Here is a 17,180-nt window from a genome sequence, read left to right as displayed (position 1 = left end):
TGTAACAATCCAATGCATTTGACTAATTGTAAGAGATCGGGATGAATTTGGAGTGTTTAGATAACACTTAAACCCGCTTTATCCCAAAACATGCAAAAACCGAGAAAACTTTGATTCGAAGCAGTAAACAGCTATGTTACTCTTTCAGGGGTCAAAATATGTAACAATCCAATGCATTTGACTAATTGTAAGAGATCGGGATCAATTTGGAGTGTTTAGATAACACTTAAACCCGCTTTATCCCAAAACATGCAAAAACCGAGAAAACTTTGATTCGAAGCAGTAAATAGCTATGTTACTCTTTATAGGGTCAAAATATGTAACAATCCAATGCATTTGACTAATTATAAGAGTTCGGGTTGAATTTGTAGTGTTTAGACACCAGTTATACCCATTTGTACCAAAACAGGCTAAAACCGAGAAAACATTGATTCTAAGCAGTTAATAGCTTTGTTACTGTTTATAGGGACTGAATGTGTGACAATCTAATGCATTGGACTAATTCTAGAGAACGGGATGAATTTGGGGTGTTTAGACAACACTTAAACCCGTTTTTTCCCAAAACAGGCTTAATCCGAGAAAACAGGCTAAAACCGAGAGAAAACATTTATTCGAAACAGTAAACAGCTATGTTACTATTTCTAGGGTCAAAATATGTAACAATCCAATGCATTTTACAAATTGTAAGAGCTCGGGATGAATTTGGAGTGTTTAGAAAACACTTAAACCCGTTTTTCCCAAAACAGGCTTAATCCGAGAAAACAGGCTAAAACCGAGAGAAAAAATTTATTCCAAGCAGTAAACAGCTATGGAATTCTTCCTAGGGTCAAAATATGTAACAATCCAATTCTATTGACTAATTATAAGAGTTTGGGTTGAATTTGGAGTGTTTAGACAACACTTAAACCCGTTTTATCCCAAAACAGGCTTAAACTGTGAAAACAGGCTAAAACCGAGAGGAAACACTGATTTGAAGCAGTAAACAGCTATGTTACTCTTTCTAGGGTCAAAATATGTAACAATCCAATGCATTTGACTAATTATAAGAGTTGGGATTGAATTTGGAGTGTTTAGACACCAGTTATACCCATTTTGTCCCAAAACATGCTAAAACCGAGAAAACATTGATTCTAAGCAGTTAATAGCTTTGTTACTGTTTCTAGGGTCAGAATGTGTGACAATCCAATGCATTGGACTAATTCTAGCGAACGGGATGAATTTGGGGTGTTTAGACATCACTTAAACCCGTTTTTTCCCAAAACAGGCTTAATCCAAGAAAACAGGCTAAAACCGAGAGAAAACATTTATTCGAAACAGTAAACAGCTATATTACTATTTCTAGGGTCAAAATATGTAACAATCCAATGCATTTGACTAATTGTAAGAGATCGGGATGAAATTGGAGTGTTTAGAAAACACTTAAACCCGTTTTTTCCCAAAACAGGCTTAATCCGAGAAAACTTTGATTCGAAGAAGTAAATAGCTATGTTACTCTTTCGAGGGTCAAAATATGTAACAATACAATGCATTTGACTAATTATAAGAGTTTGGGTTTAATTTGGAGTGTTTAGACAATACTTAAACCCGTTTTATCCCAAAACAAGCTTAAACTGAGAAAACATTGATTCAAAGCAGTTAATAGCTTTGTTACTGTTTCTAGGGTCAGACTGTGTGAAAATCCAATGCATTGGACTAATTCTAGCTAACGGGATGAATTTGGGGTGTTTAGACAACACTTAAACCCGTTTTTTCCCAAAACAGGCTTAATCCGAGAAAACAGGCTAAAACCGAGAGAAAACATTTATAAGAAGCAGTAAACAGCTATGTTACTCTTTGAGGGGTCAAAATATGTAACAATCCAATGCATTTGACTAATTGTAAGAGATCGGGATGAATTTGGAATGTTTAGATAACACTTAAACCCGCTTTATCCCAAAACATGCAAAAACCGAGAAAACTTTGATTCGAAGCAGTAAATAGCTATGTTACTCTTTCTAGGGATAAAATATGTAACAATCCAATGCATTTGACTAATTATAAGAGTTTGGGTTCAATTTGGAGTGTTTAGACAATACTTAAACCCGTTTTATCCCAAAACAGGCTTAAACCGAGAAAACATTGATTCAAAGCAGTTAATAGCTTTGTTATTGTTTCTACGGTCAGGATAACTATAGTAGAAACAAGTTTATAAATAAAACGTTTAATTTAAAATATAGACAAGAGGGTTGATTAAAACTTACTTTGTTTAAACTTGATTTAAATACAAGAGTAAAGGTACAAACTTTGAAAACAAACTTATGAAAACTAGAGAGTAGGATGTATAGGGAGTTTGTGAATGATCGCTAAAAACACTCTCCCCTCTCCTATTACCCTCACTTTCTTATTTATACAAAGTTGTATGAAGTTGCGTAAGTTGTTATAGACGTGTCCTATTTTTGACATTGCGAGAGATGAGTAATCCTTTGTTGATTGAAGTCTTTGTCTTGTTATAGTCTTGAAGTCTTCATTTCTTGGTCTTGAAGTCTTGTACTGATAGTTGAACTGTTGCATAATTGAGTTTTTGTCTTCATCTTGTCTTTAAAATTGGAGTCTTGATGGAGTCGGCGGAAGAGGTTGCTTCTTTTTTCTACAAAATTACATACTAAATATATATGTATTTATATTCTAAGCACATAATATACTAAATATATACATTACAAGCATGATTTAAAAATGTTTTAAAAGAGCTGTACCAGCATACTTTCACGTTTTTTTTTTTTTTTTTTTCAGATAGTCTTGTTTTAGAATAGATCATCGTCTTGCGTATTGTTGTCCTGTGTTATATCATCTTCGTCGTCTGAGGAGGATATTTGCATAGCTATTGTCTCGAGGAGTTTCTTGAGTTTTTCTTTGCCTTTACTTTTCTTGGATCCGGAAGATGAAGTTGTTGATTCTGTAGGACTTGGGGGTTTGCGGGGCGAAGTTTTTGTTTGAATAGGTGGTAATGCTCGGGATACTGTAGCTATGGATTGTTTTATTTGTTGATGTGTTTGGATCCATTTCTCCAAGTTGGATAAAGAGCATCGATCGAGGTTGTATTTGTCCCACCATTTTATTCTGAATTCTCGGACTAGTGAATATGGCATCTCCGGTAAGAAGGGTAGAAGGTTGTAGTGCCAAGATAGTATCCAGGGTATTCCCATATCTATGTGGAAGGCTATCTTTGGTAGAGGGCCGATGAGTTGGTGTTTTTCGTGTTTAGTGTAGTAGGGTAGTGAAACCTTGGGTATTTGGGGAGGATATATGTCATCGGCTGGGCCAAACTAGTACCACCATTCGTAGAACCATCCTGGTATTGTCTTGGGGCAATGAAAGTCGAAGGAGAGGAACCAGGAGTGATCATAGGTTTGTAAGTAAAAGGTGTGGAGAAAGGCTTTCTGGTAATCTCCTACAATTTTTGTGGTAATTCCTAGTTTTGTGACTTTAAACCGATAAATTTGTGTAAAAAATGGAGTTCCTAGTATAACTTATTGGCTTAAATTTTTTACAAGGATAAATTGTATTTTAAAACAATAATTTTTGTTACAGATTTTTGCTTTGGGTAATTTGTAGTTGACCTTTAAACTAGTCCCGTTTGCACCACTAAGTTTTTCATATGTTTTTTCATAGAATTTTATAAGAACTATTCCTTCTCTAATAGGGTATGATTTTAAACTAGAAACAATAGCACTTCTAGATACAGGAGCTGACTATAATTGTATTAGAGAAGGAATAGTTCCTACAAAATTCTATGAAAAAACATATGAAAAACTTAGTGGTGCAAACAGGACTAGTTTAAAGGTCAACTACAAATTATTGGTGCAAACAATAATTTTTTACACATAGTTCCTACACCAATATGCAAACAACAATATTGATTTCAGCAATCAGCTTCCTATTTGGATTTACTATTTGAAGAAAATTGAACTAAAATGGGTAAACAGCTATGTTACTCTTTATAGGGTCAAAATATGTAACAATCCAATGCATTTGACTAATTATAAGAGTTCGGGTTGAATTTGGAGTGTTTAGACACCAGTTATACCCATTTTGTCCCAAAACATGTGAAACATGTGTTTTTGTGGGTGTGGTGATGAATGATGTATGAAATGATGACTTATGAATGAATGGATGGCAGGGTGTTTCAATTCTCCTTATGCAATTGTAGTATAAGAGGTGTCAATCCAATCTGAGTGTTTGTGATCAATCAAGATGTGCATATGAGTCTAAGTTAAGCCAGATGTAAAGGTTGTTTGTCACTAACAATCCTATGATGAAATGTAAAATGCAGAAAGTAAAAGTACAAGAATTAGGACCTAATGCAAATGGAACAGAATGATTATGACAATTATGAAGCTAAAACAGAAATCGAAACTATGAAAATGCAAGTATTGAACTTATGCAAGGTAAGTAATGAACAAGATACTAAATGAATGTAACAGAAATGCAACTAGAGTGAAACAGGACAAACACAAATCATAAACACAAGTTCTGGGTTGGAACTCGAGCAAGCACTCGATCGAGTGCAGGGTCGAGCTGGACAAATACGCAAAACAGAGCAACACAAGAAAAACAGAGCAATACCAAAACGAATCAAACAACGATCAAACAACAGGATTTAAGCTAAGAAATCAATAAACAAGGAAGGTCTTGAGGAGGGATTCATGGGCTGGACTATGATTGAGGTCATCTAACTTGGTCAACAAATCTCAAACAACTTGAGCTAATCTCTAGACATATATTTCTAAGACATGTTTAATCCACTCTCATGGCAAGAAACAATCAAACTCATGCATCTCTAGACTTGTTCTCACAAAGTAAAGAATCTACACAAGCAGGCATTAAGCAATATGTCAAAAATCAAACAAGACTTCTAATCTCTTAGCAAGCCTAATGATAGTCTCCAGATCTAGCCTTATCTATGCTCCTTAGACATTGGTGTGATGCTAAGAGGCTTGAAATCAGATCCTACCCTCTCAGATATAGGATCAGCATTAAGAACATCTAGCCTAGAAGAGATCTACAACAATCAAGCTTGACCAAATCAAACAAACCTCAAACACCACCCAGCCTAACCCATCCTCAAGATCCTAAGCAACTACTCACAAGAACATATGATGAACAACAAAGTCATAAACCCAGAAAATACTGAAACTTGCATCATTAGAAAGATAAATCAAAGATCTACAATATTGAAGAAAGAACCAAACTCAAATTCTCAATATTAAGAAAGTTATGAAACCAACAATATTGAAGAATTTAGTCTTTTTCTCCTTTAAAAGAAGTACAAGATCTAAGAAAATAAAAGTGCAAAAGGAATAATTCTAAAAAAGGTAAAAACTAGGTTTTTGACTCTCTAAAAAGCTGGACTCCTTTTGGTGGCTACAGGTACAAGCCCTTATATAGAAAAATTAGTGGAAGCCCTAAAAACGCTAAAAGACAAAATAGCCAGGCGGCTCGACCAACTCGACCTGGTGCTCGGTCAAGTGACCGGTCGAGTTGGCTCCTCTTGTGCTCCTCCCACTCGGTTGAGTCCCTCTCAGCACACGGCCGAGTGTCTGGTCGAGTGGGCAGTCGAGTTGGACTCCGGACCTTGGTTCTTCAGCATTAGCACTCTTGCTTTCTCCTCATGATTGCTTCACTTCTCCTCAGCATTGCTTCCATGCTCCTTAAGCTCCAAAATCACCTGTTTATGCATGAAAAGATGCAAATGCAATGCAACTAAACTCTAATACAAGAACAGTCCTAAAGCTATGCAATAATGGTCAAAATGGATAGCAAAAGATGTGAATATATTAAGGGAAAACAGGGTAAAATATATGAACATCAACATGCTAAAACCGAGAAAACATTGATTCTAAGCAGTTAATAGCTTTGTTACTGTTTCTAGGGTCACAATGTGTGACAATCCAATGCATTGGACTAATTCTAGCGAACGGGATGAATTTGGGGTGTTTAGACAACACTTAAACCCATTTTTTCCCAAAACAGGCTTAATCCAAGAAAACAGGCTAAAACCGAGAGAAAACATTTATAAGAAGCAGTAAACAGCTATGTTACTCTTTCAAGGGTCAAAATATGTAACAATCCAATGCATTTGACTAATTGTAAGAGATCGGGATGAATTTGGAGTGTTTAGATAACACTTAAACCCGCTTTATCCCAAAACAGGCAAAAACCGAGAAAACTTTGATTCGAAGCAGTAAATAGCTATGTTACTCTTTATAGGGTCAAAATATGTAACAATCCAATGCATTCGACTAATTATAAGATTTTGGGTTGAATTTGGAGTGTTTAGACAATACTTAACCCCGTTTTATCCCAAAAGAGGCTTAAACCGAGAAAAAATTGATTCAAAGCAGTTAATAGCTTTGTTACTGGTTCTAGGGTCAGAGTGTGTGACAATCCAATGCATTGGACTAATTTTAAGAGATCGGGATGAATTTGGAGTGTTTAGAAAACACTTAAACCCGTTTTCTCCCAAAACATGCTTAATCCGAGAAAACAGGCTAAAACCGAGAGAAAAAAATTATTCGAAGCAGTAAACAGCTATGGTACTCTTCCTAGGGTCAAAACATGTAACAATCCAATTCCATTGACTAATTATAAGAGTTTGGGTTGAATTTGGAGTGTTTAGACAATATTTAATCTCGTTTTATCCCAAAACAGGCTTAAACCGAGAAAACAGGCTAAAACCGAGAAAACATTGTTTCTAAGCAGTTAATAGCTTTGTTACTGTTTCTAGGGTCAGACTGTGTGACAATCCAATGCATTGGACTAATTTTAAGAGATCGGGATGAATTTGGAGTCTTTAGAAAACACTTAAAACCCGTTTTTTTCCCAAAACAGGCTTAATGCTAGAAAACAGGCTAAAACCGAGAGAAAACATTTATTCGAAGCAGAAAACAGCTATGGTACTCTTCCTAGGGTCAAAATATGTAATAATCCACTTCTATTGAGTAATTATAAGACTTTGGGTTGAATTTGGAGTGTTTAGACAACAGTTAAACCCGTTTTATCCCGAAACAGGCTTAAACCAAAAAAATCAGGCTAAAACTGAGAGGAAACATTGATTTGAAGCAGTAAACAGCTATGTTACTATTTCTAGGGTCAAAATATGTAACAATCCAATGCATTTGACTAATTATAAGAGTTCGGGTTGAATTTGGAGTGTTTAGACACTACTTATACCCATTTTGTCCCAAAACAGGCTAAAACCGAGAAAACATTGATGTTATGCAGTTAATAGCTTTGTTACTATTTTGAGGGACAGAATGTGTGACAATCCAATTCATTGGACTAATTCTAGATAACGGGATGAATTTGGGGTGTTTAGACAACACTAAAACCCGTTTTTTCCCAAAACAGGCTTAATCCGAGACAACAGGCTAAAACCGAGAGAAAACATTTATTCGAAGCAGTAAACAGCTATGTTACTCTTTCTAGGGTCAAAATATGTAGCAATCCAATGCATTTGACTAATTCTAAGAGATCAGGATGAATTTGGAGTGTTTAGATAACACTTAAACCCGCTTTATCCCAAAACAAGCAAAAACCAAGAAAACTTTGATTTGAAGCAGTAAACAGCTATGTTACTCTTTCTAGGGTCAAAATATGTAACAATCCAATGCATTTGACTAATTCTAAGAGATCGGGATGAATTTGGAGTGTTTAGATAACACTTAAACCCGCTTTATCCCAAAACAAGCAAAAACCGAGAAAACATTTATTCGAAGCAGTAAACAGCTATGTTACTCTTTCTAGGGTCAAAATATGTAACAATCTAATGCATTCGACTAATTATAAGAGTTTGGGTTGAATTTGGAGTGTTTAGACAATACTTAAACCCGTTTTATTCCAAAACAGGCTTAAACCGAGAAAACATTGATTCAAAGCAGTTAATAGCTTTGTTACTGGTTCTAGGGTCAGACTGTGTGACAATCCAATGCATTGGACTAATTTTAAGAGATCGGGATGAATTTGGAGTGTTTAGACAACACTTAAACCCGTTTTTTCCCAAGATAGGCTTAATCCAAGAAAACAGGCTAAAACCGAGAGAAAAAAATTATTCGAAGCAGTAAACAGCTATGGTACTCTTCCTAGGGTCAAAATATGTAACAATCCAATTCCATTGACTAATTATAAGAGTTTGGGTTGAATTTGGAGTGTTTAGACAAGATTTAAACCCGTTTTATCCCAAAACAGTCTTAAACCGAGAAAACAGGCTTAAACCGAGAAAACATGGATTCAAAGCAGTTAATAGCTTTGTTACTGGTTCTAGGGTCAGACTGTGTGACAATCCAATGCATTGGACTCATTTTAAGAGATCGGGATGAATTTGGAGTGTTTAGACAACACTTAAACCCGTTTTTTCCCAAAATTGGCTTAATCCAAGAAAACAGGCTAAAACCGAGAGAAAAAAATTATTCGAAGCAGTAAACAGCTATGGTACTCTTCCTAGGGTCAAAATATGTAACAATCCAATTCCATTGACTACTTATAAGAGTTTGGGTTGAATTTGGAGTGTTTAGACAAGATTTAATCCCGTTTTATCCCAAAACAGGCTTAAACCGAGAAAACAAGCTTAAACCGAGAAAACAAGCTTAAACCGAGAAAACAAGCTTAAACCGAGAAAACATTGATTCAAAGCAGTTAATCGCTTTGTTACTGGTTCTAGGGTCAGACTGTGTGAGAATCCAATGCATTGGACTAATTTTAAGAGATCGGCATGAATTAGGAGTGTTTAGAAAACACTTCAACCCGTATTTTCCCAAAAGAGGCTTAATCCGAGAAAACAGGCTAAAACCGAGAGAAAAAAATTATTCGAAGCAGTAAACAGCTATGGTACTCTTCCTAGGGTCAAAATATGTAACAATCCACTTCCATTGAGTAATTATAAGACTTTGGGTTGAATTTGGAGTGTTTAGACAACAGTTAAACCCGTTTTATCACGAAACAGGCTTAAACCGAGAAAACAGGCTAAAACCGAGAGGACACATTGATTTGAAGCAGTAAACAGCTATGTTACTATTTCTAGGGTCAAAATATGTAACAATCCAATGCATTTGACTAATTATAAGAGTTCGGGTTGAATTTGGAGTGTTTAGACACCAGTTATACCCATTTTGTCCCAAAACAGGCTAAAACCGAGAAAACATTGATGCTATGCAGTTAATAGCTTTGTTAGTATTTCTAGGGTCAGAATGAGTGACAATCCAATGCATTGGACTAATTCTAGAGAACGGGATGAATTTGGGGTGTTTAGACAACACTAAAACCCATTTTTTCCCAAAATAGGCTTAATCCGAGAAAACAGGCTAAAACCGAGAGAAAACATTTATTCGAAGCAGTAAACAGCTATGTTACTCTTTCTAGGGTCAAAATATGTAACAATCCAATGCATTTGACTAATTCTAAGAGATCAGGATGAATTTGGAGTGTTTAGATAACACTTAAACCCGCTTTATCCCAAAACAGGCAAAAACCGAGAAAACTTTGATTCAAAGCAGTAAATAGCTATATTACTCTTTCTAGGGTCAAAATATGGAACAATACAATGTATTTGACTAATTAGAAGAGTTTGGGTTGAATTTGGAGTGTTTAGACAATACTTAAACCCGTTTTATCCCAAAACAGGCTTAAACCAAGAAAACATTGATTCAAAGCAGTTAATAACTTTGTTACTGGTTTTAGGGTCAGAATATGTGACAATCCAATGCATTGGACTAATTTTAAGAGATCGGGATGAATTTGGAGTGTTTAGAAAACATTCGAGAAAACAGGCTAAAACGGAGAGAAAAAAATTATTCGAAGCAGTAAACAGCTATGGTTCTCTTCCTAGGGTCAAAATATGTAACAATCCAATTCCATTGACTAATTATAAGAGTTTGGGTTGAATTTGGAGTGTTTAGACAAGATTTAATCCCGTTTTATCCCAAAACAGGCTTAAACCGAGAAAACAGGCTAAAACCGAGAAAACATTGATTCTAAGCAGTTAATAGCTTTGTTACTGTTTCTAGGGTCAGACTGTGTGACAATCCAATGCATTGGACTAATTTTAAGAGACCGGGATGAATTTCGAGTGTTTAGACAACACTTAAACCCGTTTTTCCCAAAATAGGCTTAATCCAAGAAAACAGGCTAAAACCGAGAGAAAACATTTACTCGAAGCAGCAAACCGCTATGGTACTCTTCCTAGGGTCAAAATATGTAACAATCCAATTCCATTGAGTAATTATAAGACTTTGGGTTGAATTTGGAGTGTTTAGACAACAGTTAAACCCGTTTTATCCCGAAACAGGCTTAAACCGAGAAAACAGGCTAAAATCGAGAGGAAACATTGATTTGAAGCAGTAAAGAGCTATGTTACTATTTCTAGGGTCAAAATATGTAACAATCCAATGCATTTGACTAATTATAAGAGTTCGGGTTGAATTTGGAGTGTTTAGACACCAGTTATACCCATTTTGTCCCAAAACAGGCTAAAACCGAGAAAACATTGATTCTATGCAGTTAATAGCTTTGTTACTGCTTCTAGGGTCAGAATATGTGACAATCCAATGAATTGGACTAATTCTAGCGAACGGGATGAATTTGGGGTGTTTAGACAACACTTACACCCGTTTTTTCCCAAAACATGCTTAATCCAAGAAAACAGGCTAGAACCGAGAGAAAACATTTATAAGAAGCAGTAAACAGCTATGTTACTCTTTCAGGGGTCAAAATATGTAACAATCCAATGCATTTGACTAATTGTAAGAGATTGGGATGAATTTGGAGTGTTTAGATAACACTTAAACCCGCTTTATCCCAAAACAGGCAAAAACCGAGAAAACTTTGATTCGAAGCAGTAAATAGCTATGTTACTCTTTCTAGGGTCAAAATATGTAACAATCCAATGCATTTGACTAATTATAAGAGTTTGGGTTGAATTGGGAGTGTCTGGACAGTACTTAAACCCGTTTTATCCCAAAACAGGCTTAATACGAGAAAACATTGATTCACAGCAGTTAATAGCTTTGTTACTGTTTCTAGGGTCAGACTGTGTGACAATCCAATACATTGGACTAATTTTAAGAGATCGGGATGAATTTGGAGTGTTTAGAAAACACTTAAACCCGTTTTTTCCCAAAACAGGCTTAATCCGAGAAAACAGGCTAAAACGAGAGAAAAAAATTATTCGAAGCAGTAAACAGCTATGGTACTCTTCCTAGGGTCAAAATATGTAACAATCCAATTCCATTGACTAATTATAAGAGTTTGGGTTAATTTGGAGTGTTTAGACAAGATTTAAACCCGTTTTATCCCGAAAGAGGCTTAAACCGAGAATACAGGCTTAAACCGAGAAAACATTGATTCTAGGCAGTTAATAGCTTTGTTACTGTTTCTAGGGTCAGACTGTGTGACAATCCAATGCATTGGACTAATTTTAAGAGATCGAGATGAATTTGGAGTCTTTAGAAAACACTTAAACCCGTTTTTTCCCAAAACAGGCTTTATCCGAGAAAACAGACTAAAACCGAGAGAAAACATTTATTCGAAGCAGTAAACAGCTATGGTACTCTTCCTAGGGTCAAAATATGTAACAATCTGATGTTCATATATTTTACCCTGTTTTCCCTTAATATATTCACATCTTTTGCATCTTTTGCTATCCATTTTGACCATTATTGCATAGCTTTAGGACTGTTCTTGCATTAGAGTTTAGTTGCATTGCATTTGCATCTTTTCATGCATAAACAGGTGATTTTGTAGCTTAAGGAGCATGGAAGCAATGCTGAAGAGAAGTGAAGCAATCATGAGGAGAAAGCAAGAGAGCTAAGGCTTAAGAACCAAGGTCCGGAGTCCAACTCGACTGCCCACTCGACCAGACACTCGACCGTGTGCTGAGAGGGACTCGACCGAGTGGGAGGAGCACAAGAGGAGCCAACTCGACCGGTCACTCGACCGAACACCAGGTCGAGTTGGTCGAGCCGCCTGGCTATTTTGTCTTTTAGCGTTTTTAGGGCTTCCACTACTTTTTCTCTTCGTACCTGCAGCCACGAAGAGAGTCCAGCTTTTTAGATAGTCAAAAACCTAGTTTTTACCTTTTTTAGAATTATTCCTTTTGCACTTTTATTTTCTTAGATCTTGTACTTCTTTAAGAAGGAGAAAAAGACAAAATTCTTCAATATTGTTGGTTTCATAAATTTCTTAATATTGAGAATTTGAGTTTGATTCTTTCTTCAATATTGTAGATCTTTGATTTATCTTTCTAATGATGCAAGTTTCAGTATTTTCTGGGTTTATGACTTTGTTGTTCATCATGTGTTCTTGTGACTAGTTGCTTAGGATCTTGAGGATGGGTTAGGCTGGGTTGTGTTTGAGGTTTGTTTGATTTGGTCAAGCTTGATTGTTGTAGATCTCTTCTGGGCTAGATGTTCTTAATGCTGATCCTATATCTGAGAGGGTAGGATCTGATTTCAAGCCTCTTAGCATCACACCAATGTCTACGGAGCATAGATAAGGCTAGATCTGGAGACTATCATTAGGCTTGGTAAGAGATTAGGAGTCTTGTTTGATTTTTGACATATTGCTTAATGCCTGCTTGTGTAGGTTCTTTACTTTGTGAGAACAAATCTAGAGATGCATGAGTTTGATTGTTTCTTGCCATGAGAATGGATTAAACATGTCTTAGAAATATTTGTCTAGAGATTAGCTTAAGTTGTTTGAGATTTGTTGACCAAGTTAGATGACCTCAATCATAGTCCATCCCATGAATCCCTCCTCAACACCTTCCTTGTTTATTAATTTCTTAGCTTAAATCCTGTTGTTTGATCGTTGTTTGATTCGTTTTGGTATTGCTATGTTTTTCTTGTGTTGCTCTGTTTTGCGTATTTGTCCAGCTCGACCCTGCACTCGATCAGCACTCGATCGAGTGCTTGCTCGAGTTCCAACCCAGAACTTGTGTTTATGATTTGTGTTTGTCCTGTTTCACTCTAGTTGCATTTTTGTTGCATTCATTTAGTATCATGTTCATTAGTTACCTTGCATTAGTTCAATACTTACATTATCATAGTTTCTATTTCTGTTTTAGTTTTATAATTGTCATAATCATTCTGTTCCATTTGCATTTAGCTCCTAGTTCTTGTAGTTTTACTTTCTGCATTTTACATTTCATCATAGGATTGTTAGTGACAAACAACCTTTACATCTGGCTTGACTTAGACTCATATGCACATCTTGATTGATCACAAACACTCAGATTGGATTGACACCTCTTATACTACAATTGCATAAGGGGAATTGAAACACCCTGCCATCCATTCATTCATAAGTCATCATTCCATACATCATCCATCACCACAATCACAAAAAGACATGTTTCAATTTGGCGTCGTTGCCCATTTGAGTTTGTTTTGTGACATTTAGGATCATTATTAGTCTAAGATTAAGTTCGTTTATACACTTGTGAAGTTACTGAACTCGAATCTTCTTTTGCTTGGCTGTCTTGAGTTTCAGGTACCCACTCGACCACCCACTCGACCTCCACTCGCCCGAGCAGTGATCGAGCACTTGATCGAGTCAGAAGCCGGATCCAAATAGCCATCACTTCCCAGTCGACTCGACCACTCACTCGAGCCTGCGCTCGACCGTGTACCTGTTCGAGTCTGTACTCGAGTTTGTTGATGCACACAAGGTCAAAAGGCAAAGACAGTCTTCCAAGGCCTAGTGCCAACATCCACAGGCTACAAAAGGGTTTGAGACATAAGCAAAGAAGAGTAGTTCAAGAACAAGAAGAACAAGTATAGGATAAATGTTAGAATTGCGGAATGTATAATGTAGAATGAAGAGAACTGAATAAGAAGTGAGAGTATAGGATAAAGACTTAATTAGTTATTTCTTTTGTTGTTTACATGGGCATATATAGGTAGACATAGAGCATATAGCCGTTAGGCATACAAGGGAAGGAGAGAGAGCTGATAGTACAAGTATTAATGAGGGAAAGCGACATCTCCTTCCCTTGGTTGGCTCGTTGACTCGCTCCCAAGGTAAGCATGTGACTTCTCCCATGAGATATTTTGGTAGCCTCTCTTCTAGATCTTTCTCCCCTTTGGGCTCCAATGTTATCAAGGCCTCTTCCTCTTATTACTTGGACCGAACCATAACTTAAGGGCCAAGACAGTAGACCGTACGGACGCTTGTACGGACAGCCAGCCTTGATCTCATGGCCTAGATCAATACTCCCCCTCAAGCTTAACCAAGTGAACGGTTAAGCTTGGAACCCCATAAGCCACCACCTCGTTAAAAACCTCAAAGTAGAAAACCACATGGGACAAAACTCCCTTGAGAAAAAAAGAGTGTGGTGGTCATGGGTAGAGGACTCGATCAAGGGTGTGTCAAGTCCACCAGTCCAAGCTTGTTGTGAATGTGATCACAAACTTTACGACAGGCGGCCTTGGTGAAGATATCAGCGAGTTGGTCTACACTTGGTGTGTGATATGGGAGTGTAACTCCTTCTTCAATCTTCTCGCGAACCTTGTGGCAGTCCAACTCAATGTGCTTCGTTCTTTCATGGAACACCGAGTTTGTGGCTATGTGAATGGCTGCTTCATTCTCACAGTGCATAGGTATTGGTGTTGATGGATTGATGCCTAGTTCTTCTAATAACGCCTTGAGCCAAGTGAGCTCGGTAGTTAGCTTCCGCATCGGTTTATATTCGGACTCGGCGCTGGACATCGACACTACCTTTTGCTTCTTGGTCTTCCACGTAACTAGGTTGCCTCTTATGAAGGTGCAGTAGCCCGTTGTAGACCTTCTATCAGTCCTATCACCAGCCCAATCTGCGTCACAATATCCCACAAGGTCGGTGTTGTCATTCTTGCCCATCCATATGCCTTGGCCTGGACTCTTCTTGAGGTAGTGAAGTATTCTTTCCAAGATGTTCCAGTGGTATGTTGTTGGAGCTTTCATGTACTAGCTAACCTGATTCACAGCATAGCAAATGTCAGGTCGAGTAAGTGTTAAATAGATAAGCTTACCCACAAGACGACGATAGCGAGAGGGGTCATCGTATGGAGGATCATTCCTCTCCCCCTTTCGTTCAACTTGGTAGCCAACAGGGAGTGGAGTGTCAACCGGTTTAGCTCCTAACTTTCCTGTTTCACAAAGTAAATCAAGGGTGTACTTTCGTTGGGACAGGAATAAGCCTTCCGGAGAACGACACACTTCAATCCTAAGAAAGTACTTAAGCTCACCGAGGTCTTTTATATCAAACACAGAGTTTAAATGAGTTTTGATATCTTTTATACCTTCATGGTCGTCTCCAGAGATGATAAGATCATCTACATAAACGAGCACAACCACTATACCTTTATCACTTTGACGAGTAAAGAGAGAGTTGTCCGAGTGAGTTCTCTTAAAGCCATATCCAATGAGTGTGGTGCTCAACTTGTGATACCAGGCTCGTGGTGATTGCTTTAAACCATATATAGCTTTCCTTAGTCTCAATACCTTTCCCGGAGCAATCATGTCTTCAAGACCCGGTGGTGGTGTCATGTAAACTTCTTCCTTTAATTCTCCTTGTAGGAAGGCGTTTTTGACATCCATCTGCCATAACTCCCAAGATAGGTTCGTAGCTAAGGATAAGACTACTCTCACCGTATGAAGCTTTGCCACTGGTGTGAATGTGTCTTTGTAGTCCTGGCCGTATGTTTGTGTGAAGCCACGGGCCACTAACCGTGCCTTGTATCTCTCGATGTCTCCATTGCTGAGGTGTTTGATTGTGAAGACCCACTTTGAGCTCACTGCCTTTTTCCCTACTGGTAGGTCAGTTTCATCCCACGTGTGATTACGTATCATGGCGTCAACTTCATCGTCTACGCTCCAAGCCATTCTTTGCTTGCCTTCGCTTCCTCATAAGTGTTTGGTATCGGTTGTGCGTCTAGCTTCCCAAGGAACACTTGATGTTCAGCTGGGAGGTGTGTAAGAGAACAGACAGCTTGTATGGGATGTGCCATAGCTTGGTTGTTGTAGTAGACGCGTTTGTCCTTCCAAGTAGACGGATGTGACCGGACGCGTGTGCTCCGACGCGGCTGGAAGACCGATTGTGGGTCTGGAGCGGGCTCAGTCGATATTGGTTCCCCAGACGCAGCAGCTTCCACCTCAGGTTCATCTAGCCTACTGTTCTCCCCCTCCAGCTCCGGAGCCACAACATCAACCGGTATGTCAGACCGTTCGGGCAATGACAAGCCGGTACGTGAGTCAAGTGTAGAATCCTGGGACAGTTGAGACGGCTGAATGGTGGTGACTCCAAGATGATCGAGGAGGAACTTGAGACCGTTGACTGATCCATAGGCGTCGCCAAATCTCTCAAGCCGGCCCAATCCTTCTTGTCAAAGTAGCCTTGGTCTTCAAGAAACTTGACATCGCGAGAGACAAAGGTGCGGTTGTTGACCGGATCAAAACACTTGTAGCCTTTTTGAGTGATGGAGTAACCAAGGAACATACACTTGGTGCTTTTTGCTTCCAGTTTGTTCCTTAGCTCACCTGGTACTAACACAAAACAGACACATCCAAACACCTTTAGGTGACTAAGTGATGGTTTAAATTGGTTTAGTACCTCAAAAGGCAATTTATCATCCAATATCTTCGTTGGAGTTCGGTTGATTAGATAGCAGGCTGTCAGTACTGCATCTCCCCAATATCTCCTTGGAACATTAGTGTGAAACATCATTGATCTTGCAACTTCCATCAAGTGTCAGTTCTTTCTTTCGGCTACACCATTTTGTTGAGGAGTGTAGGGACAACTTGTTTGATGTATATTGCCATGCTTTGCTAGGTGTTCTTTGAATCGATTGCTTGTATACTCACCTCCATTGTCTGTTCTAAACACTTTAATCTTAGCATTAAACTGATTGGTCACATAGCTTTGAAAGTTTATAAAAGCATCAATCACACGGTCCTTGGAGGGAAGTAAGGTTACCCAAGTATATTTTGATTTTTCATCTATAAATATCACAAAATACTTGTTATTATCCCTAGAGACACATGGAGAGGTCCAAACATCTGAATGAACTATGTCAAAGCATTTTTCATAACATGTAGTAGACTTAGAGAAAACAGTTTTACAATGTTTTCCAAGTATACAAGCCTCACAACTAGAGTGATCAAAAGAAACATTA

The 17,180-nt window shown here is 37.8% G+C and overlaps 1 protein-coding gene across 1 annotated transcript; it reads right to left on the bottom strand.

Moving 5' to 3' along the window:
• Positions 1 to 15,875: 15,875 nt before the first annotated feature.
• Positions 15,876 to 16,750, bottom strand: LOC147950166 (uncharacterized). Its single transcript, XM_087512321.1, has 2 exons — positions 16,337 to 16,750; positions 15,876 to 16,274 (listed from the first exon to the last, which is right to left on the bottom strand). The coding sequence occupies exons 1-2, from the start codon at positions 16,748 to 16,750 to the stop codon at positions 15,876 to 15,878; spliced, it is 813 nt and encodes a 270-aa protein (XP_087368447.1).
• Positions 16,751 to 17,180: the final 430 nt, after the last annotated feature.

The sequence above is a fragment of the Camelina sativa genome, chromosome 1 (genome assembly GCF_030686135.1).
Source record: "Camelina sativa cultivar CO46 ecotype springtype chromosome 1, ASM3068613v1".
In the NCBI taxonomy this organism is placed as follows: Eukaryota; Viridiplantae; Streptophyta; class Magnoliopsida; order Brassicales; family Brassicaceae; genus Camelina; species Camelina sativa.
Note: the sequence above shows the minus strand (reverse complement) of the source record. Positions and strands in the feature narration are given on the sequence as shown.